Source organism: Leucoraja erinacea, chromosome 27 (assembly GCF_028641065.1).
Source record: "Leucoraja erinacea ecotype New England chromosome 27, Leri_hhj_1, whole genome shotgun sequence".
NCBI classification, from domain to species: Eukaryota; Metazoa; Chordata; class Chondrichthyes; order Rajiformes; family Rajidae; genus Leucoraja; species Leucoraja erinaceus.
In genome coordinates, this window is record NC_073403.1 from 3,787,029 (window position 1) to 3,810,567 (window position 23,539).

Sequence of the window (23,539 nt, forward strand, 5' to 3'; positions counted from 1 at the left end):
TAATCTCACCTCTCATTGTCCTACGCACCAAGGAATAATGTCCAAGCCAGCCTGACCTCTCCCTGTAGTTCAGCTTCTCAAGTGCTGGCAACAACCTTGGAAATCGTCTCTGAACACTTTCCAGCTTAACAACACCTTACCTTAGTCAGGTCGGGGGGGAGTTCCCCCCGCCAAGGGTACCATGTAATCCCGTGCTACCCGCTCCATGGTCGGAGAGTCGGCGACTAAACCATCTCCCACACCTGGTTTGCCAGGTGAGGCCAGGGGGCTGTGGACCCCCAGCAGGACCAAAAACAAGACCTGTCAAAGGTCGGATGAGCTCCTAGCGAGCCAACGGCCATCCACACTTCAGTAGACATTGCGATCTCTGTCATACACGGCAACGATGTGTAGGGTGAACTAAACTGGACACAATACTCCAAATGTGCCTCGCCAATGTTCTGCACAAGTGTAGCATAATATCCGTACTCTAAACCCTGACTTAATATCCTCCTATTTTCTCGTACGCTCCAAAGACTTGCAGGTTTGTAGGTTAAATGTGTGGGAAGGAACTGCAGATGCTGATTTATACCCGAAGATAGGCGCAAAATGCTGGAGTAACTCAGCGGGTCAGGCAGCATCTTTGGAGAAAAGGAATAGGTGTCAGGTTTATAGGCTAATTGTTTCCTCTAAGTTGTAGATTGTATATTCTCTGCCACAGAAGGTAGTTGAGGCCACAGTTCATTGGCTATATTTAAGAGGGAGTTAGATGTGGCCCTTGTGGCTAAAGGGATCAGGGGGTATGGAGAGAAGGCAGGTACTGGATAGTGAGTTGGATGATCAGCCATGATCATATTGAATGGCGAATGGTGCAGGCTCGAAGGGCCGAATGGCCTGCTCCTGCACCTATTTTCTATGTTTCTATGTCTATGTTTCTATGTCCCTAGCGTGTAGGATAGTGCTGGAGTGCGGGGTGATCGCTGGTCGGCATGGTCTCGGTGGGCTGATGGGCTTGTTACCGTGCAGTATCTCTAAAGTCTAAAGTTACTCCAGTACTCTGTGTTCAGTGCAAGTTTCCAACGCCTGTAGTTCCTTGAGTCTCCATTCTGTGACCTGGCCTGGCTCAGTACAAGACACTTGTTACCTGTTGACTCTTGACTCTTGGCTGATACCTCTAGTTTCCCCCTCCCCTATCTCGCAGTCTGAAGAAGGGTCTCGACCCGAAACACCACCCATTCCTTTTCTCCAGAGATGCTGCCTGACCCGTGAAGTTCTCCGACTGGTTATATCCAGGACAAGGGGTCACAGTTTAAGGATAAGGGGGAAATCTTTTAGGACCGAGATGAGAAAAACATTTTTCACACAGAGAGTGGTGAATCTCTGGAATTCTCTGCCACAGAAGGTAGTTGAGGCCACAGTTCATTGGCTATATTTAAGAGGGAGTTAGATGTGGCCCTTGTGGCTAAAGGGATCAGGGGGTATGGAGAGAAGACAGGTACAGGATAATCAGTTGGATGATCAGCCATGATCATATTGAATGGCGGTGCAGGCTCGAAGGGCCGAATGGCCTCTACTCCTGCACCTAATTTCTATGTTTCTATGTTTCTATCAGCCATGATCATATTGAATGGCGGTGCAGGCTCGAAGGGCCGAATGGCCTACTCCTGCACCTATTTTCTATGTTTCTATGGTTGCATGCCTCGTGTCAAACCTTCATCTCAGCTACCAATGAACCATTCTAGTTTCTTGAACATGGTCCCCTTTAATCTGTTTTTTCACACCTTACCCTTCCATATATCTCTGTCTCCCTCTCCCCTGACTCTCAGTCTGAAGAAGGGTCTCGACCCGAAACGTCACCTATTCCTTTTCTCCAGCGATGCTGCCTGACCCGTGAATTACTCCAGCACTTTGTGTCTGTCTTCGGTGTAAACCGGCTCCTGCGGTTCCTTCCTACACACTGTTTGTTGGGTTAGCAGGTTGACCTGTCAAATATTGGTCGTAGTGGAACTCTGGAGCTGCCATTTTGTGAGCTCGTTGTGAAGTCTTTTTTAACCAACAAAACATTAATCTGAAATTAATCTGTAGTCACAATCGTGAAGTACGAAATGTAGAAAATAATTTTCTTCTGGCACCTGGTAATGACCAACTGATATTTGTTTAGAGATACAGCGCGGAAACAGGCCCTTCGGCCCACCGAGTCTGCACTGACCAGTGATCCCCGCACACTAACATCATCCTACACACACTGGGGACAATTTACAATATACTAAGCCAATTAACCTACAAACCTGCGCGTATGTTCACTGCAATTTAGAAGGACGAGAGGGGATATGTAAAATTCTTAAGGGATTGGACAGGTTAGATGCAGGAAAAATGTTCCCGATGTTGGGGGAGTCCAGAACCAGCCAGGGGTCACAATCTAAGAATAAAGGGTCGGCCATTTAGGATTGAGATGAGGAAAAACCTTTTCACCCAGAGAATTGTGAATGTGTGGAATTCTCTGACACAGAAGGCAGTGGAGGCCAATTCACTGGATGTTTCCAAGGGAGATAACACTTAGGGCTAACGGAATCAAGAGATATGGGGAGAAAGCAAGAACGGAGTACTGATTTTGGATGATCAGCCGTGATCATATTGAATGGCGGTGCTGGCTCGAAGGGCCGAATGGCCGACTCCTGCCCCTATTTCCTGTATTTCTCCGTCTTCGGAGTGTGGGAGGAAACCGGAGTTCCCGGAGAAATCCCACGCAGGTCACGTGGAGAGCGTGCAAACTCCGTCCAGCAGCACCCGCGCGCGGTCAGGACCCGACCCTGGTCTCTGGCGCTGTAAGGCAGCAACTCTACCGCTGCGCCACTGTGCCGCGATGATATGTTTGGTATTTGCTGATTGAGTGATCAATGCAAGGGGTCTCCTTGGTAAAGACCCTTGTCCTTCTCTCAAAGGGTGTCACGGGTTCTTGCAAAGGAGGCGTTGGGTTGAGCGCTTAGCGTGGCTGCACACACGGTGATAAAGGCAACACAAGTGTGTGAGTGGACAACAGTGAAGACCAAAGGACGTCTCAATATTAACAGGGCAAGCGTCAAGAGTGTTTTATTGTCATATGTGTCAAAACGGAACGTTGAAATTCTTACTTGCAGCAGCAGCATGAACGGTTTAACAACACAGTATTCAATAAATAATTCAGTAAACAAACACAGAAATGTTCAATAAATTAAAAAAAAACAATATCGGGCAAACAAAAAGCCCGAATTCTCTCGTGCAACCAAGGCGGTTCGTTGTTCTAAGCTTAGTTGGAGTTCAGAGCGTTCAATAGCCTGATGGTTGTTGGGAAGAAGCTGCTCCTGAACCTGGAAGTTAGACTCCTGTATCTTCATCTCGGTGGCACGAGAGAAATGAGGGCAAGACTCGCTAGAATTTAGAAGATTGAGGGGGGATCTTATAGAGACGTACACAATTCTTAAGGGGTTGGACAGGCTAGATGCAGGAAGATTATTCCCAACGTTGGGGAAGTCCAGAACAAGGGGTCACAGTTTAAGGATAAGGGGGTAATCTTTTAGGACCGAGATGAGAAAAACATTTTTCACACAGAGAGTGGTGAATAGGTGGAATTCTCTGCCACAGAAGGTAGTTGAGGCCACAGTTCATTGGCTATATTTAAGAGGGAGTTAGATGTGGCCCTTGTGGCTAAAGGGATCAGGGGGTATGGAGAGAAGGTAGGTTCGGGATACTGAGTTGGATGATCAGCCACGATCATATTGAATGGCGGTGCAGGCTCGAAGGGCCGAATGGCCTACTCCTGCACCTATTGTCTATGTTTCTATGTTTCTATGTCCATGGTGGTGAGGGTCCTTGATGATGCTGGCAGCTTTTTTGAGACAGCGCCTCGAGTGTTGAGTTGAGTTTAGTTCAGTTTATTGTCACGTGTACCGAGGTACAGTGAAAAGCTTCGTTGCGTGCTAACCAGTCAGCGGAAAGACAATACATGATTACAATCGAGCCGTTCACAGTGTACAGATACCTGCTAAGGGAATAACATGAGTGATGTTTAGTGCCAGATAAAGTCTGATTAAAGATAGTCCGAGGATCTCCAACGAGGAAGATAATAGCTCAGGACAGCTCTGTAGTTGTTGATAGGATGGTTCAGTTGCCTGATAACAGCTGACTTCTGTAGATAGAAGTTGTGGTATCCTTTAGCTAAAGAACAATGTGCTGGAGAAACTCAGCAAGTCAGGCGGCATCTATGGAAGGATAGGGACAGAGGGCCTTTTGGGTCAGGACCCTTCTTCAGTTGGAGCTGATTTGAAATTGTTCCTTTTGCTCTGGAGTGTTCAGCTCCCCATCTCCCCAAGTATCTCCCCACTGCCCAGTAGCCACTGGAGCGGAGAAGACTGCAGAAAGTTGTGAGCACTGCCCAGTCCATCACCAGCTCTGACCTCCCCACCATCGAAGGGATCTATCGCAGTCGCTGCCTCAAAAGGACAGCCAGCATCAGCAAAGACCCACACCATCCTGGCCACTCACTCATCTCACCACTGCCATCGGGAGGAAGGTACAGGAGCCTGAAAGCTGTAACATCCAGGTTCAGGAACAGCTTTTTCTCCACAGCTATCAGGCTACTAAACACTACGCTTTGGTGCCACCTCCTGCACCCACACACAACTGACTGACTTCACCACTAACTTCACTAAAAATCGCTGCATTTACTTACAAAATTCTTAAGGGGTTGGACAGGCTAGATGCAGGAAGAATGTTCCCGATGTTGGGGAAGTCCAGGACAAGGAGTCACAGCTTAAGGATAAGGGGGAAATCCTTTAAAACCGAGATGAGAAGAACTTTTTTCACACAGAGAGTGGTGAATCTCTGGAGCTCTCTGCCACAGAAGGTAGTTGAGGCCACAGTTCATTGGCTATATTTAAGAGGGAGTTAGATGTGGCCCTTGTGGCTAAGGGGATCAGGGGGTATGGAGAGAAGGCACGTACGGGATACTGAGTTGGATGATCAGCCATGATCATATTGAATGGCAGTGCAGGCTCGAAGGGCCGAATGGCCTACTCCTGCACCTAATTTCTATGTTTCTATGTTTCTAACTTCCATCCGGCACTCAAATACACCTGGACCATTTCCGACACTTCCCCACAATCCCTTGAAATAAATATACTCCACTACTAAACACTACAACCTCATATACGCTCTGAACTACAAAAGACGTGTTATTATTATTATTATTATTATTATTATTATTATTGTTCTTGTTTGTGTTTTGAGTATGTGTGCATATATATATATATATATATATATATATAAATAAATGAATGTGAGTATGTGTTTGAACACTGAACTTTTTTTCTCTCTCTCGTTTATCATCTTATTTATTATGTTTACATATTGTGTTGTGCTGCAGCAAGTAAGAATTTCATTGTTCTATCTGGGACATATGGCAAGGAAACACTGTTGAATCTTGAACAGCTGAGGTGGATGCTCCATGAAGCTTACGTATGGGTATTAGGAAGGCTGTTGCCCTGTTTCAATCAATCAATCTTTATTGTCATGTTGCAAAGCAACAGTTGTACAGCACATGAAACTTAAAAACATTTCACACATAATAACAGTAAAAACAACCCAGTCCCTGATGAAACTGTGTAAATAGTTAAAAGCAGGTCAAACAGCAACATTAAAATACAGTAAAAACAGTCATTAAAATGTCCAGGACAGCTGATTTGAGTGGCCAGTGCCAGAGTTATTTAAATGTCAGTGTAAAGCCGCAGAATCAGGTGACTGTGAGTACAGAGTGACTGTTTAGCAGCCTCACAGCCTGTGGCAGGAAGCTGTTTAGCAGTCTGGTAGTCCGGGCTTTGATGCTTCGATATCTCTTGCCTGATGGCAGGAGATCCAGGTGTGTGTGTGTGTGGAGGGGGTGCAGTTTGTCCTTAGCTAGTTTTGGGACCTTGTTTTCTGCACTGGCATGGAAATAGCGACCGCATTTTTTTACAGAATGGAGAAACAAAGAAGAACTGCAGATGCTGGTTTACACCAGAGATAGAGATAAAGTGCTGGAGTAACTCTGACGGGCCTGTCGGCATCTTTGGAGAAAGGGGATGGGTGATGCTTCTGGCCGTCACCCTACCTCAGACTCTGAATCTGATTGATTTTGAGTCCGAAGAAGGGTCCCGACCCGAAACGTCACCCATCCTTTTCCTCCAGAGATGCTGCCTGACCCGCTGAGTTACCCCAACACTTTGTGTCTATCGCTGCATTTTGACAAGTTGAACTTCCTAATGGCCCTGTCCCACTGTGCGAGTTCATTCCAAGAGCTCTCCCGAGTTAAAAAAAAATCAAACTCGCGGTAAGCACGGAGAATGAACGTAGCGGGTACGTCGGAGCTCGGGGACGTCTCTTAGCGCTAGCGGCAGGTACTCGGGAAGACTCGCTAACGGCAGGCAAGCACGGGAAGACTGGTGAAGATTTTTTTCAAACATGTTGAAAAATGTCCACGAGAGCCCCGAGTACCGACGAGCGGCCATTTACCGTAAATCTCCAAGTTCGAATCAGGGAGAGCTCTTGGAATGAACTCGTACCGTGGGACAGGGGTTTAATACATGAGATCTTTGTTCCTTTAGCATTGGTAACCGATGGCGGATTTGCTGCTTATGTTTGTTGGAACCCACTTCTTGTGGGCAGCGCTGATTGTGTGTATTGTCTGTTGCCGGCTGTAAGCCGCTCTTTGCTTTTCCACCGCCTCTGCTTTGTAGCTCTGAACGCCTCTTGTTTGTATTCAGTTGAGATGTTCACCGAGGTGTCTGTGTTTGTATGTGTGTCGACTGGAGCCCACCAGCCTCTGTTTATGTTCATCTTTGCTGCGGTGGTGATACAGTGATGCAGTCATATTTGAGACGGGAATGGACTTCGGAGCCACGAGCTGCCCTTCAACCCCTCTTTGGCCCTCTGACTGGAGTGAAAATGATTTGGAGTGGATGAAACGTTCTAATTGATGGTCTTTTAAAAAAAATCGGACTGAGTCCCACACAGACAGTGGTGGTACTGAAGTGAAGTGTGGCATCTTCCTCTGAGTCTAACACTGGGCGGATAAAGTTGGGGATGATGGTGATGAAGATGGTGATAACACCTTATTGTCACTGGCTGGGTGCAGGGCAATTCTTTTATCTTTGCACACAAAGTGCACAAAATAGTTGCCACAGAGGCGCAGAACACAGTTACAAACTAAAAGACGAGTTGGGGTGGGGTGCGGAGAAGGCGACACTAATCTAACGCAGTGGTTCTTAACTTTTTCGGCAGCAGTACGCGCATACGTACACAAAATACTGTGCGTGGTATGTACCTTTGTTAGGTTCCTAAACATGGGCTCAACAAATTGATATGTTATTTGTGTCAATAGACAATAGACACAATAGGTGCAGGAGTAGGCCATTCGGCCCTTCGAGCCATTCGTGTCCCCTTCATGATCCCCCGGCAAACCCCAAACGACCCCCAGGTTAAGGACCACTGGCTCCAAGTCCAATGGGCACAACTGTGGGCATCACTGTAGCAGATACTGTCAGACCTAGATGTTAAGCTCCACCTGTGTCTCAGTCACAGAGCTACTATGGGGAGGACTAGGAACTCCCCTCCAAATTCAACAGCGACATGCTTTTTCTCTTGAGCTGGTGCCCTCTCGGAGCAGAGCACCCTATGCCTTGTGGTACATTAACTGGGGGAAATTGGAACATGCAGCATAACATGGCTTTTTGACGTTGCCAGCAACGTTTGTGTGGTGTGGACATGAAATAGGTGCCGGCTATTTGAACCGAATTATTGTTGAAAGTGAGAGACATTTTTTCATGTACCTGTTTGCTCTGCTTTTAGAATGAAATTTGGGGGGAATTAGAAAGGGTCGGGTAACCAACCTTGCAGAAGCTATTCTTGTTTGCAAAATTAATAAATGTACTTTCATGTTTTTAAGCTGCAAAAGCTATAGTGAGCTGTTCACTCTGTGGGGGCGTGTGGGGGGCCAGGGAGGAATTGTAGAGATGAAATGGGAGGAAGTTGGAGGGAACTCAGATGCACCTCCCGAACCCTTCTTTGTGAGTTAACAACCATCCGAGCAGACGAGCAGTATCCAGTCATAGAATCACTTAGAAACGTAGAAAATAGGTGCAGGAGTAGAGGCCATTCGGCCCTTCGAGCCTGCACCGCCATTCAATATGATCATGGCTGATCATCCAACTCAGCATCCCATCCCTGCCTTCTCTCAGATCTCCAGCGAGCGTGGGACGGGAAGGGAGAGAGAGGAGAGAGAGAAGAGAGGAGAGGTGGAGAGGAGAGAGAGAGAGGAGAGAGGAGAGGTGGAGAGGAGAGAGAGAGAGGAGAGAGGAGAGGTGGAGAGGAGAGAGAGAGAGGAGCGAGAGAGAGGTGGGGAGCAGAGGAGAGATAGAGAGTGAAGGAGAGGATAGACAATAGGCAATGGGTGCAGGAGTAGGCCATTTGGCCCTTCGAGCCAGCACCGCCATTCACTGTGATCATGGCTGGTCATCCACATTCGGTACCCCGCTCCTGCCTTCTCCCCATATTTCCTGACTACGCTATCTTTAACTCTATCTAACTCAGGGGAGAGGAGACGAGAGAGAGAGAGAGAGAGAGGAGAGAGGTGGAGAGGAGACGAGACGAGAGAGAGAGAGAGAGAGAGAGAGAGGGAGATGAGAGAGGGGAGGAGAGGAGAGGTGGAGAGGAGAGGTTGTAGAGGAGACGAGGGAGGGAGAGAGAGGAGGGAGGGAGAGGACGGGAGACGAGGGAGGAGAGGGGAGGAGAGAGGAAAGAGGGGAGAGGGAGGAGAGGGGAGGGGGAGAGGAGACGAGGGAGAGAGAGGAGGGAGGAGAGGAGAGGAGAGAGGGGGGAGAGGAGAGGTGGAGAGGAGAGGAGAGGAGACAAGGGAGAGAGAGGAGGGAGGAGAGGAGACAAGGGAGAGAGAGGAGGGAGGGAGAGGAGGGGAGATGAGGGAGGAGAGGAGAGAGGAAAGAGGAGAGAGGGAGGAGAGGAGACGAGGGAGGGAGATGAGGGAGGAGAGGAGAGGAGAGAGGAGAGGAGAGGTGGAGAGGAGAGGAGACAAGGGAGAGAGAGGAGGGAGGAGAGGAGACGAGGGGAGGGAGGAGAGGAGACGAGGGGAGGGAGGAGAGGAGAGGAGAAGAGACGAGACGAGAGAGGGAGGAGAGGAGAGGAGAGAGAAAAAAGGAGAGAGGCCACCCCTTCCATTGACCCTTTCCCAATGATTTATAAGAACCATCCAGTCAGCCCCTGTTTCCCTGTGGCAATATTTCTTTACATTCGAATCCTTACCCTTTTTGAAAGGCACTGCAGAATCTTTCTCCCAGGCAGTATGTCTCTGATCAAACTTACATGCTGCATGGAAATTATTCTTCACAGCACCTTGTGCATCTTGTGAACCATTCACCTCAAATCTGTGGGCCCCAGTCCCGACTCTTCCTCCAAATGCAATGGTTTCTCTGTATTCACTTTGTTTCGATCCATCACAATTTTGAACCGTGCTCCAACTCACGAGGAGAGTCATCTTCGGCTGCCTAGCATGTGTTTGGAGCGGAACTCTCCCTTCTCTGTCCCGCCTTCCTGGTAAATGCTTCCCATGTTCTTCCTGAGGCTTTCCTACCCCCGGCCAAAGATGGAAGCACAGAACTGGACCGATGACGAGCAGACCTTTAGGTAGACGCAAAAAACATAGAAACATAGACAATAGGTGCAGGAGTAGAGGCCATTCGGCCCTTCGAGCCTGCACCGCCATTCAATATGATCATGGCTGATCATCCAACTCAGTATCCCGTACCTGCCTTCTCTCCATACCCTCTGATCCCACAAGGGCCACATCTAACTCCCTCTTAAATATAGCCAATGAACTGTGGCCTCGACTACCCTCTGTGGCAGAGAGTTCCAGAGATTCACCACTCTCTGTGTGAAAAAAGTTCTTCTCATCTCGGTTTTAAAGGATTTCCCCCTTATCCTTAAGCTATGACCCCTTGTCCTGGACTTCCCCAACATCGGGAGCAATCTTCCTGCATCTAGCCTGTCCAACCCCTTAAGAATTTTGTAAGTTTCTATAAGATCCCCTCTCAATCTCCTAAATTCTAGCGAGTATAAACCAAGTCTATCCAGTCTTTCTTCATAAGACAGTCCTGACATCCCAGGAATCAGTCTGGTGAACCTTCTCTGCACTCCCTCTATGGCAATAATGTCCTTCCTCAGATTTGGAGACCAAAAAAGCCGGAGTGACTCAGCGGGACAGGCAGCATCTCTCTGGAGAGAAGGAATGGGTGACGTTTCGGGCCGAGACCCTCCATCAGACTTTAAACCAGCATCTGCAGTTCCTTCCTACACTGGCAGATCTTGGTTGATGTTGTGGTCTGTAGGTCAAGTCATTATCATCATTGGTGATCGCTGGAGGTTGAATTTGATTGTCCATCTGGTGTGTCCCTTCTGCGCGATGTCCCTCCAGTTGGACGTCTGTGTGTGACGTCTCCTAACGAGGGGAGACCATCACAAATAGCAATGTTGCAAAATTTTGAGATTTAAAAAATCAAGTCTGCAATTGATCCCATCAGATAAAGCATAAAAAGAAGTTTAGTTTGACACCTAATTCACGTTCATATCTTACAAAACTTACCTTCAGCGGCACTGCAGTTCTGCCACTGGCCGCATGCGCGACTTTGGCGCCTTTGAGGGGGGGGGAGCGGGATTAAAATGCCGTTTTTCTCCTGCCTGTTGGAGGCAAACTTCCTCAGGCTGTTAAGCTGCTGCAGAAAAATCGTTCTGACTTCCGTTCTTAGACGATTAAAAAAAACCCCGCTGAAGGTAGGTATTGTAACATTGTTATCACAAGGTCCTTGACAGAGGCGGACCTGGGTAAAACGGCAAGAACTCCACCGCGACTGGGAGTCTCTCCCCCGCTGCAGACCCCTTCCCCCCCTTCTCAGACGCCGTGGATCTCCGCCAGACGCCACCCCTGCATGTGAAAGATACTTTATTGCCACGTGCGACAAGATTCGGGCGATCGCAAGAACGACAACTGAACTTTTAAACAGATTTTTGTTCGAAAACTCACTCTTCAGTATACAGGCGCTCTTGACGGGTCTGGCCGCAACGGCGGTGGTCAGCGCCGAACTGCCGCGCGAAAACAAGCAGCCCCTCCCGAGTCACGTGACCGCGGCTTCCCAACGCCGGGTTCGATACCTGCATGCGCCGTTACAAGATATTCTTTATTTGGCCACACATAAGGTATGCAAAGTGTCGCTATGTAAAGGGCGGCAAACCTTGTACGCAAACCACATTTAACACCTTCCATTTGTGGTCCCCGTGAGTTCTCGGTCATCCCCCCCCTCCCACCCCCCCAGTCCAGGTCCCCGTTTTTGTTCTCCCTCTCGACTGTCCCATCACGCCTGGTCCCGGTCCCCCTTTGTTCTCAGCCAGCACCGGAACGCACGTGGGCCGGCCTCAACACCCGTTGCCCCCGTCGAGGTCTTCTTCTTGAGCCGCGCTTGTTCCGGGATCTCCCACCTCGACCTGGGGGACCCATCCAGGATCGCAGCTCCAGACACTTCAGGTCTCAGGATCTGCGGCACACACACACGCACGCACGCACACACACACGCACGCACGCACACATACACACACACGCACGCACGCACACATACACACACACGCACGCACGCACGCACACACACACACACACACACACACACACACACACACACACACACACACCATCGCCTCTCCACCACCATAAGGCGGACGCCCTTGGAGAAGTGTAACTTCATGCCACACTCGCTGTGTCTTTTGGACACGTCATCCCGTCACCCATTCCTTCGCTCAAACAGAGATGCTGCCTGTCCCGCTGAGTGCCCACGAGTCACCACGGTAAACTCACGGGCTACTAATGTTCTTACAACGAGTTTAAAAACGTAACATTTTTACTTCAAGAGTAAATTTGACTCGTGGAAGGAAATCTTTCATCGTGTTGCAAGATTTTCACGAGTTAACAAGTTGCCCAAATACCTGCCGTTAGCGTTGCGAGTTGCGACGTTCCCGCTACGTTAAATCTACGTGATTACCACGAGTTTGATTGAGTTTTAAACTCGGGATCACTGGTGGATGGACCCGCACCGTGAGACAGGGGTTTACAAGAGTTGTGCATGTTCAAATTGGATCTCCTTCCTTGGTCCCTTTGGACTATCTTTACTTTTCCCACTCCAGTGGGAATTCTGTTGGTTTGAAACCATATGCACCCCCGTCCCACTTAGGAAACCTGAACGGAAACCTCTGGAGACTTTGCGCCCCGCCCAAGGTTTCCGTGCGGTTCCGTGCGGAGGTTTTTAGTCAGTCTCCCGACCTGCCTCCACTACCTGCAACCTCCGGCAACCACCTGCAACCTCCGGGGGAACCGTACGGAAACCTTGGGTGGGGCGCAAAGTCTCCAGAGGTCTCCGTTCAGGTTTCCTAAGTGGGACGGGGGGGGGGGGGGCAGCAGAAAACCCACGCCGTCAGGGGAAATGTACAAACTCGATACAGACACTCCTTCTCTCCAGAGATGCTGCCTGTCCCGCTGAGTTACACTGGCATTTTAGAAACATAGACACATAGAAAGTAGGTGCGAGAGTAGACCACCAGGTCCGTCGAGCCCGCACCGCCATTCGCTCATGGCTGAACACTAAACAGACACACTTACCCACAAACAGTAGACACAAGACACAGAACACAAGACACTACCCTCCCCTTTATACCGCTATCACCCCTCTCCACCCCAAGAACCTCGTGATCTCCTGGGGGAGGCAAAAAAACGGATAAAAACCCAGGTCCAATTCGGGAAAAAAATCCGGGAAATTCCTCTCCGACCCCAATCCAGGCGATCGACACTTGTCCAGGAGATCACTCAGGTCTTACTATACTAACCATACCTAGGTCCATATCCCTGCCCTCTCCCCGTAGCCCCTTATCCCCTTGGCAGCTAAAAAAACCATCTATTTTAGTCTTAAATATATTTAAAGTTTCTGCTTCCACTGCTCCCTGGGGCAGTGAATTCCATAAATTAACCACCCTCTGGGTGAAGAAGTTCTTCCTCATCTCAGTTTTAAAAGAGCCCCCCCTTATTCTGCAACTATGTCCCCTAGTTCTAGTTTCCCCGATCATTGGGAACATCCTCGGTGCATCCACCCGATCAAGGCCCCTCACGATCTTATATGTTTCAATGAGATCGCCTCTCATTCTTCTAAACTCCAAAGAGTAGAGTTCCAGCCTACTTAACCTTTCCTCATATGTCAATCCCCTCATTGCAGGAATTAATCTTGTAAACCTTCGCTGCACTGCCTCCAGGGCTAGTACATCCTTTCTTAAGTATGGACCCCAGAACTGTACACAGTATTCCAAATGTGGTCTCACTAATACTGTGTACAGCTGCAGCAAGACCTCCGTGTTTTTATACTCAATCCCCCTAATAATAAAGGCCAAAACTCCATTGGCCTTCCTGATTGCTTGCTGCACCTGCATACTAACTTTCAGTGATTCATGTACTAATACCCCTAGATCCCTTTGCATTGCATTACAACGCAGCTCCTCCTCATTTAGAAAATAACTTGCCCTATCATTTTTTTTTTACAATGTTTCAACACCTCGTGCACTCTGTGGGCAGCGCCATCTTGCCTCCGACCGGACATGGCGTCATCGCAGCCGGCTTGGCGATCTCCGGAAATGACGCCATCGCCGCCATCTTGGAGTAGAGCTGCAGCTCAGAGAGCCGTGACCCTTTCACTTCGTTGTCCGGAAGAAAGTTCAACTTTGTGTCTATCTTCGGTGTAAACCAACATGTGCAGTCCCTAGGAAAAAGGCAACGTTTCGGGCCGAAACCCAAGGGTTTCGGCCCGAAACGTTGCCTTTTTCCTTCGCTCCATAGATGCTGCTGCACCCGCTGAGTTTCTCCAGCTTTTTTGTCTACCTTCGATTTTCCAGCATCTGCAGTTCCTTCTTAAACGCAATGTGCAGTTCCTACTTGTCCATATCCCTCTATTGTCCACTTTCTTTACATTCTTCTTTTGAAGTAAGACTTAGGGTGGAAATTCATCCCGGTCAATGATGCTACCAGCAGGTTAAATGAATTAATGCTTGCTAATTACCTCGCTGTAAGTGGACACTGCCTCTAATGGGTGGCTATCACCATATCTCTTGTTTAGGCCCACCGACTGTGGATTAAATTCCCAAGGCCTTGTTGCCTTCTCTCACACCTGAAACTCCAGACAGATCCAGATCAACGATCAGAGCCGAAGGCCTTAACGCTTGAAATTGCGGAGAATACAGACGTCGGCAGATGCTCCTAATGTCGGACAATTTCTCCGCAGTTTCGTTGTACAGAGCTACAGAGTCGGACAATAATAATAATAATAATAATAATCTTATTTATATAGCACATTTTCAGTCAACTTGCATCGACCCCAAAGTGCTTCACATAATTACATTACATTACACACAGGCAAAGGTGGGTGAAGTGTCTTGCCCCAAGGACACAACGACAGTATGTCGTACCAAGCGGGATTCGAACCGGCTACCTTCCGGTCGCCAGCTGAACACTTAGCCCATTGCGCCATCTGTCGTCCCTTGAGATTTGAAGGGCAGCTGGCAGAACTGCTCCACCGCAGAAAGATGTCGTGCGATCCATCAAATCTAGGCTGGCTCCCGACTGTGGCTCCCCTTCCCACTCCCATATCCTGGGTCAGAGTGAGGCCAACACACAAACGGGAGGAACAGCGCCTCGTTTTTTCACTTGGGCAGCTTACACCCCAGCGGCATGAACATTGGTTCCTCGAATCTCAAGTGACTCCTGCATTTCCTTCCCCCCCTGGAGTCAGGATCGAATCTGGCAGAAAAATCTACCACTGCGCCACTGTGCCACATTCGATTCTAAGTTGACTCGAAAACCGACTTGAAACTAATGACAATAGTCTGAAACATAGAAACATAGAAAATAGGTGCAGGAGTAGAGGCCATTCGGCCCTTCGAGCCTGCACCGCCATTCAATATGATCATGGCTGATCATCCAACTCAGTATCCCGTACCTGCCTTCTCTCCATACCCCCTGATCCCCTTAGCCGCAAGGGCCACATCTAACTCCCTCTTAAATATAGCCAATGAACTGTGGCCTCAACTACCCTCTGTGGCAGAGAGTTCCAGAGATTCACCACTCTCACTGTGTGAAAATGAAGAGGGGTCTCGACCTGAAATGTCGCCTATTCCTTCTTTCCATAGATGCTGCCTCAACTCGTCTCCATTCAAAGAGTTGAACAATCTCCACTATAGGAAATAGGCAACGTTTCGGGACGAAACCCGTAGGGTTTCGTCCCGAAACGTTGTCTATTTCCTTCGCTCCATAGATGCTGCCGCACCCGCTGAGTTTCTCCAGCACTTTGATTTTCCAGCATCTGCAGTTCCTTCTTAAACACAACTGTTTAATTTGTGACTCTTCTACCCATACTTATCACAAATTCTGTTCGAGTAACATGAGCAAAAACGTTTCCTCCGACTTCAATTAGTCGTTATTAATCAGAATACGTTTTACTTACATGAATTGCTCGTTGATTAAATCTCAAGCCGTAATGACTACACGTCTGGTGGCTCCTGCACCTTCGTGAAGTGCTTTGGCAAGATGGTCACGGTGCACATCAGCTCCAACTATATCTCAGTAAATAGAAACATAGAAACATAGAAATTAGGTGCAGGAGTAGGCCATTCGGCCCTTCGAGCCTGCACCGCCATTCAATATGATCATGGCTGATCATCCAACTCAGTATCCCGTACCTGCCTTCTCTCCATACCCCCTGATCCCCTTAGCCACAAGGGGCCACATCTAACTCCCTCTTAAATATAGCCAATGAACTGGCCTCAACTACCCTCTGTGGCAGAGAGTTTCAGAGATTCACCACTCTCTGTGTGAAAAAAGTTCTTCTCATCTCGGTTTTAAAGGATTCCCCCTTTATCCTAAAGCTGTGACCCCTTGTCCTGGACTTCCCTAACATCGGGAACAATCTTCCTGCATCTAGCCTGTCCAACCCCTTAAGAATTTTGTAAGTTTCTATAAGATCCCCTCTCAGTCTCCTAAATTCTAGAGAGTATAAACCAAGTCTATCCAGTCTTTCTTCATAAGACAGTCCTGACATCCCAGGAATCAGTCTGGTGAAGCTTCTCTGCACTCCCTCTATGGCAATAATGTCCTTCCTCAGATTTGGAGACCAAGACTGTACGCAATCCTCCAGGTGTGTTCTCACCAAGACCCTGTACAACTGCAGTAGAACCTCTCTGCTCCTATACTCAAATCCTTTTGCAATGAAAGCTAACATACCATTCGCTTTCTTTACTGCCTGCTGTACCTGCATGCCTACCTTCAATGTGGCCATAATATACTACGCTGCCAATAACTAATACCAATCATCGGCCAATTCCTTCCAAGCATTTTGCTTATGCCGAAAGCTATCAGATTCCTTATTTGATGTCAATTCCGACAAGGGCAAGTCAAAGCCCATGGAAACAGGACCAATGACCGACCACTCTCTTCTCTCTTTGGCCCAGTTTGCCTTTGCCAAAAATCACCTATAGTAATTCGCCAGCCAAAATTATTTTTGACTGCCACTTGCCCTTCCCTAACCGAGATTCTATGCTGGGATGGGTAAAACTGAGGATCGCTAGCTCACCTAGATATTGAACCAAGAGTTAGTGCAGTTAGGTTCATGCATCGAGATCTCCTTCAACCCGACGAGTTCACGATGACCACCCCGCGCGCTCATTACAACACTAATTCTATTCTATCCTATCTATTCACGTTCCCATTTCTTGGTCCCTCAAACTCCACCTCTCTCCAAACGCCAGGGGCGATTCACAGTGGCCACTCAACCGACGTCTTAGGAATGTGGGAGGAAACGTCAGCACCCGCTTAGATGCAGGGAGAACGTGCAAACTCCACACGGACAGCATGGAGGTCAGGAATTAACCCAGGCAGTTGTAGCTGTGAGGCAGTAGCTCTACCTGTGGCACCTCCATGGATCCATACATACCCTTCCTTATAGTCATCCAGCATGCAAAGAAGCCCTTCGGCCCAACTAGTCCATGCTGACCAAGATGCCCCATATCTAAGCTTAGTCCCACCTGCCAGCATTTGGACTGTATTCTTCTCAACCTTTCTTAACCCTAGCTTCACTTCCTCACTGAAGAGCTAGTTTCCTATTTGGTTTCATCCTTGATACGATAATGCGGGGGGGGGGAGGGGGGAGGGGATGAACAAGATAGACCAGACCAATTCCAGACCACGCTCCAATATTGCTGACCCTTGAGCGTGGAGGTGATGGGCTGGGTCGGAGCGAAGGGTCGGGCTGTGGACATTGCGGCACAATTAGGCTACTCTCCGTGGCTCCTCGAAGTCGGCCTGACAAGGTTCCAGTGGACAGGGGCCCTACTTTGACCAGTACGGGTGTCAGCGGTGATGGGGAGAAGACAGGAGAACGGGGTTAGGAAGGAGAGGTAGATCAGCCACGATTGAATGGCAGAGCAGACCTGATGGGGCCGAATGGCCTGATTCTTCTCCTACCATTCAAGATCTTATGATCTACAAGGCAGAGAAATAGCATCCACACTCTCATGGTCAATGCTGTAGCTGGTGGATTCGCTGGCAGTGTTAATAAGAGGGAACTGAACTGCAGTCGACCTCAAACCCAAGTGTATGGGACTGCCTATGTTCACCCAGGCCAGTCAACACTTCCTTGTCTTATAGAAACTTACAAAATTCTTAAGGGGTTGGACAGGCTAGATGCAGGAAGATTGTTCCCGATGTTAGGGAAGTCCAGGACAAGGGGTCACAGCTTAAGGATAAAGGGGAAATCCTTTAAAACCGAGATGAGAAGAACTTTTTTCATGCAGAGAGTGGTGAATCTCTGGAACTCTCTGCCACAGAGGGTAGTTGAGGCCAGTTCATTGGCTATATTTAAGAGGGAGTTAGATGTGGCCCTTGTGGCTAAGGGGATCAGGGGGTATGGAGAGAAGGCAGGTACGGGATACTGAGTTGGATGATCAGCCATGATCATATTGAATAGCTCGAAGGGCCGAATGGCCTACTCCTGCACCTAATTTCTATGTTTCTATGTTTAGCTCAGTAAAGCTGCTGGGATTCACTGGGTTTAAAGAGAAAAGTATTTTCCATTGACCTGGGCGGAGGGAGAGGTATATTGGACTATGGTAATGTTAAATCCTGCTCTTTTTTCTCCACTATCCTCATAATGCAGTCTCACAGTGGGAGCAGCTGTTCAAAGTGAACCCTAGATGGTTTCCTAGTGTGCGGATAGACTTCTGTGCAACGATTCTTTATTCTATGGGAATCAAGGGGTGAGCTTATGATATTATGATCATAGAAAACATATAATGTTAATGGCCGACATGGAACCCTTAGAATAAGCAGAACACATTGCAACAGTGGGTTGCTCAGCGGTAGAGTTGCTGCCTCACGGCGCCAGAGACCCGGGTTCCATCCTGACTATGTTGGCTTGTCCGTACGTTCTCCCTGTGACCACGTGGGTTTTCTCCGGGCGCTCCGGTTTCCTCCCACCCTCCAAAGACGTGCAGGTTTGCAGGTGGATTGGCTTTGATAACATTGTAAATTGTCCTTAGTGCGTAGGGGTGATCGCTGGCCGGCGCGGACTCGGTGGGCCGTAGGGCCTGTTTCCGCGCTGTGTCCGTGAAAACCTAATAAGCCACTGTTGGAGACGCCATTCGTATGAAAGTCCTTGACCATTCGGATCTGATTTGATTTGATTTGAATTAATTTATTATCATTGTCTTCAATGAAGAGCCAACAAAATTATTTTTCCCCAAAAAAACCCCCCAAAAAAACCTCACACAAACACAGAACACAATAGTCCACAACACCACATCCCCACAGAGGCATTGAAGTTCCCCACTGTGAGGGAATGTACCAAAGTCCAGTCAACTTCCCCAATGTTCACCCGTGGTCGGAGCCTCCCGAGACCCCCGTGATTGCCGCTACGGGCGGCCCGATGTTCAGGCCCTCTCGTCGGGAACATCTCATCGCCCACCTTCCACGGGGTACCCCCCCCACCCCCCCCAAGTAGCGCCCCCTTTCTATGGGATGTCCTTGTGTTCACACAGCAAGAGCGTACAGCTAAGCCACTAGTTAGCCCCAACCCCGCACACAGCACAAACTGTCACTGTCTGCCTTGCCCCATAGAAACATGCCTCCTGCCAACCGAGACACAGGGCGCCCTTGCTGGTGGAAGCTGTGAAGGAGTGTGTGACCCCCTCGCCCATTTACCAGGCTGGAACACATGGAGCAGAGGTGAGTGGCTATGACTCGAGGGGGGGAAGGTTTGGAGGGCTGAAGGCGAGGAGGGACCAACATCACCTTTACCGCTGGGCGGAGGGCAGAGGCCGTTTCGGGCGCAGAGGCGGCATTGAGCTGAAGGATTAGACGAGAGAACGTGACCTTGTTCCCCTTGGGGAGGAGACAGGAGAGAGGATGTTTCCACTAGTGGGAGAGTCTAGGACCAGAGGGCACAGCCTCAGAACTAAAGGACATACCTTTATACTAGTGGGGTACCGCAAGGCTCAGTGCTGGGACCCCAGCTATTTACCATATATATTAATGATTTGGACGAGGGAATTGAATGCAACATCTCCAAGTTTGCGGATGACACGAAGCTGGGGGGCAGTGTTAGCTGTGAGGCGGATGCTAGCAGGCTGCAAGGTGACTTAGATAGGCTGGGTGAGTGGGCAAATGCATGGCAGATGCAGTATAATGTGGATAAATGTGAGGTTATCCACTTTGGTGGCAAAAACAGGAAAGTAGACTATTATCTGAATGGTGGCCGATTAGGAAAAGGGGAGATGCAACGAGACCTGGGTGTCATGGTACACCAGTCATTGAAAGTAGGCATGCAGGTGCAGCAGGCAGTGAAGAAAGCGAATGGTATGTTAGCATTCATAGCGAAGGGATCTGAGTATAGGAGCAGGGAGGTTCTACTGCAGGGAGACCACACCAGGAGTATTGTGTACAGTTTTGGTCGCCTAATCTGTGGAAAGACATTCTTGCCATAGAGGGAGTACAGAGAAGGTTCACCAGGCTGATTCCTGGGATGTCAGGACTTTCATATGAAGAAAGACTGGATAGACTCGGCTTGTACTCGCTGGAATTTAAAAGATTGAGGGGGGATTTTATAGAAACTAAAATTCTTAAGGGGTTGGACAGGCTAGATGCAGGAAGATTGTTCCCGATGTTGGGGAGGTCCAGAACAAGGGGTCACAGTTTAAGGATAAGGGGGAAATCTTTTAGGACCGAGATGAGGAAAACATTTTTCACACAGAGAGTGGTGAATCTGTGGAATTCTCTGCCACAGAAGGTAGTTGAGGCCAGTTCATTGGCTATAGTTAAGAGGGAGTTAGTTGTGGCCCTTGTGGCTAAAGGGATCAGGGGGTATGGAGAGAAGGCAGGTACAGGATACTGAGTTGGACGATCAGCCATGATCATATTGAATGGCGGTGCAGGCTCGAAGGGCCGAATGGCCTACTCCTGCACCTATTTTCTATGTTTCTATGTTTAGAATGGAGATGAGGAGGAATTTCTTTAGCCAGAGGGTGGTGAATCTGTGGCGCAGACACTGCCACAGACGGCACTGGAGGCCAAGTCATTGGGTATTTTTAAAGCAAGGATTGACAGATGTATGATTAGTAAGGGTGTCAGGGATATGGGGAGGAGGCAGGAGATTGGGGTTGAGAGGGAGAGATATATCAGCCCTGGGTGAATGGTGGAGTAAGCTCGATGGGCCGAATGGTCGTGTAATTCTGCTCCTGTGACTTATCAAGATGAGACGATACAGGTTTAGCCAATGTAGGTAAGGTAAATAGTGAAATGGTTCTTGTTTGCAGTGGGCTCAATGGACGGGGATACTGATTTAGATACAATAGACAATAGAAACATAGACATAGAAACATAGAAATTAGGTGCAGGAGTAGGCCATTCGGCCCTTCGAGCCTGCACCGCCATTCAATATGATCATGGCTGATCATCCAACTCAGTATCCCATACCTGCCTTCTCTCCATACCCCCTGATCCCCTTAGCCACAAGGGCCACATCTAACTCCCTCTTAAATATAGCCAATGAACTGTGGCCTCGACTACCCTCTGTGGCAGAGAGTTCCAGAGATTCACCACTCTCTGTGTGAAAAAAGTTTTTCTCATCTCGGTTTTAAAGGATTTCCCCCTTATCCTTAAGCTGTGACCCCTTGTCCTGGACTTCCCCAACATCGGGAGCAATCTTCCTGCATCTAGTCTGTCCAACCCCTTAAGAATTTTGTAAGTTTCTATAAGATCCTAGGTGCTGTAAGATAATAGGTGCTGGAGTTGGCCATTCGGCCCTTCGAGCCATTCAATGTGATCAGGGCTGAGACGGTAGGGGAAAACTATCTGATACGTTAGTGGAGCTGGTGTACTCAGTGTGGAACTGTGGTGAATGTGGATTCAGGTGTAAGGAGAATACAACGGTGACACAGAGGCACAGCTGGTAGAACTGCTACCACACAATGCCTGAGACCTGCGTTCGATCCAGACCTCAGTTGCTGTCTGTGTGGAGTTTGCACGTTCTTCCTGAGACCGCGTGGGTTTCCTTCGGGAGCCCTGGTTTCCTCCCACCTCCATTGCCCCTCGTGTGCAGGAACAGAATGCAAAACTGGGGTCACATAGAGCGAGTGTGAATGGGTAATCGATGGACAGCCTGGACTTGGTGGGCCGAAGGGCCTGTTTCCACGCTGTGTCTTTTAATTCAATAAATCAAAGACGGAACTGGATGAGCGTTGGATGGTTTGGGAAAGGAATGGAGAATGAGACCAACTGTGTTTAGTTTAGAGGTACAGCAGGGAAACAGGCCCTTCGGCCCACCGAGTCCATGCCAACCATCGATCACCCGTTCAGACTAGTTTATGTTATCCCACGTTCTCATCCACACCCTGCACCCTAAGGGGAAACCCACAAACCCACTAGTTAGTTCGATAGTTTCATGTTTTGTCACGTGTAAAATGAAAAGCGTTTTTGTTTCGTGCTAAGCAGTCAGTGGAATGACTATGCTGCTTACAATAAATCTGCCCACAGTGTACAGATGCAGGATAAAGAGAAAAACATTTACTTATATAAGTCAGTTATATTTAGTTATATGTGTATTTGTGTGTGTGTGTGTGTGTGTGTGTGTGTGTGTGTGTGTGTGTGTGTGTGTGTGTGTGTGTGTGTGTGTGTGTGTGTGTGTGTGTGTGTGTGTGTGTGTGCGTGCGTGCGTGCGTGCGTGCGTGTGCGTGTGTGCGTGCGTGCGTGCGTGTGTGCGTGTGTGTGCGTGTGTGCGTGTATATATATATATGTATAGTTATATATAGTTACATTTAGTTAAATATTAGTTAAAACATAAAGCCCGATGGCAGATAGTCCGATAGTCCACGTCTTTGGATGTGGGAAGAAACCGGAGCAACTGGAGAAACTCCACACGGTCAAAGGGAGGACGTGCAAACTCCACACAGACAGCACCCAAGGTCAGGATCGAGCCTGGGCCTCTGGGGTTTATATTGTTGTTATGAGATGGCTCGGATCAGATGGGCTGAGTGGCTTCCCCTGTGCAGCGATGAGATGACGAATCTCTGTCATGAAGCTATCCTTAACTGGCTGATCAGGGACTGGGACTGAATTACAATTAAAACATTGTTTTGTTTTTGTTTTCTCATCTTGTGTGGCTTTTATTAGCGAGCTGACATTTGCAGAACTGTGTAAAAACCTCGACCTTTTCTCCGGAAAGCAGTTTACCATTTGTTCTCTCGTGGGATGTCGATGTGAATGGGAAAGGCTGTGTGTGTGTGTGTGTTTGTGTGTGTGTGTGTGTGTGTGTGTGTGTGTGTGTGTGTGTGTGTGTGTGTGTGTGTGTGTGTGCGTGCGTGCGTGCGTGCGTGTGTGTGTGTGTGTGTGTGTGTGTGTGTGTGTGTGTGTGGGGGGGTGTGTGTGTGTGTGTGTGTGTGTGTGTGTGTGTGTGGGGGTGTGTGTGTGTGTGTGTGTGTGTGTGTGTGTGTGTGTGTGTGTGTGTGTGTGTGTGTGTGTGTGTGTGTGTGTGTGTGTGTGTGTGTGTGTGTGTGTGTGTGCGCGCGCGTGTGTGTGTGTTTTCATGTTGCACAAGATGCCCCGAGTCACAAAGTCGAAAGTATTTTGTGTTGTTTTACATTGAATCAAACAAGGTGCATGATATAAAACTATGTGAGGAATAGATGGGGTGGACAGAACCGTTTACTCAAGGTGGAAATGTCACGCTAGAGTCCAGAGAGCGAACCTGAACTACTATCTACCTCTTTGAAACATATAAGATTGTTCAGGGTTTGGACACGCTAGAGGCAGGAAACATGTTCCCGCTGTTGGGCAAGTCCAGAACCAGGGGCCACACACACACAGTTTAAGAATAATGAGTAAGCCATTTAGAACGGAGACGAGGAAACACTTTTT

At 48.6% G+C, this 23,539-nt stretch overlaps 1 protein-coding gene across 5 annotated transcripts in view; it reads left to right on the top strand.

Moving 5' to 3' along the window:
* srcin1a (SRC kinase signaling inhibitor 1a) overlaps nt 1-23,539 on the top strand; it is a 322,417-nt gene that overhangs the window by 104,485 nt on the left and 194,393 nt on the right. For all 5 annotated transcript variants that reach the window (XM_055656823.1, XM_055656821.1, XM_055656827.1 and 2 more), the window contains one exon: nt 19,247-19,354. Coding sequence is in view for 4 of the 5 variants with exons in the window: in XM_055656821.1 (XP_055512796.1) it covers nt 19,247-19,354 (108 nt within the window). In the remaining variant the exon portion in view is untranslated. The remainder of the gene's footprint in view (nt 1-19,246; nt 19,355-23,539) is intronic.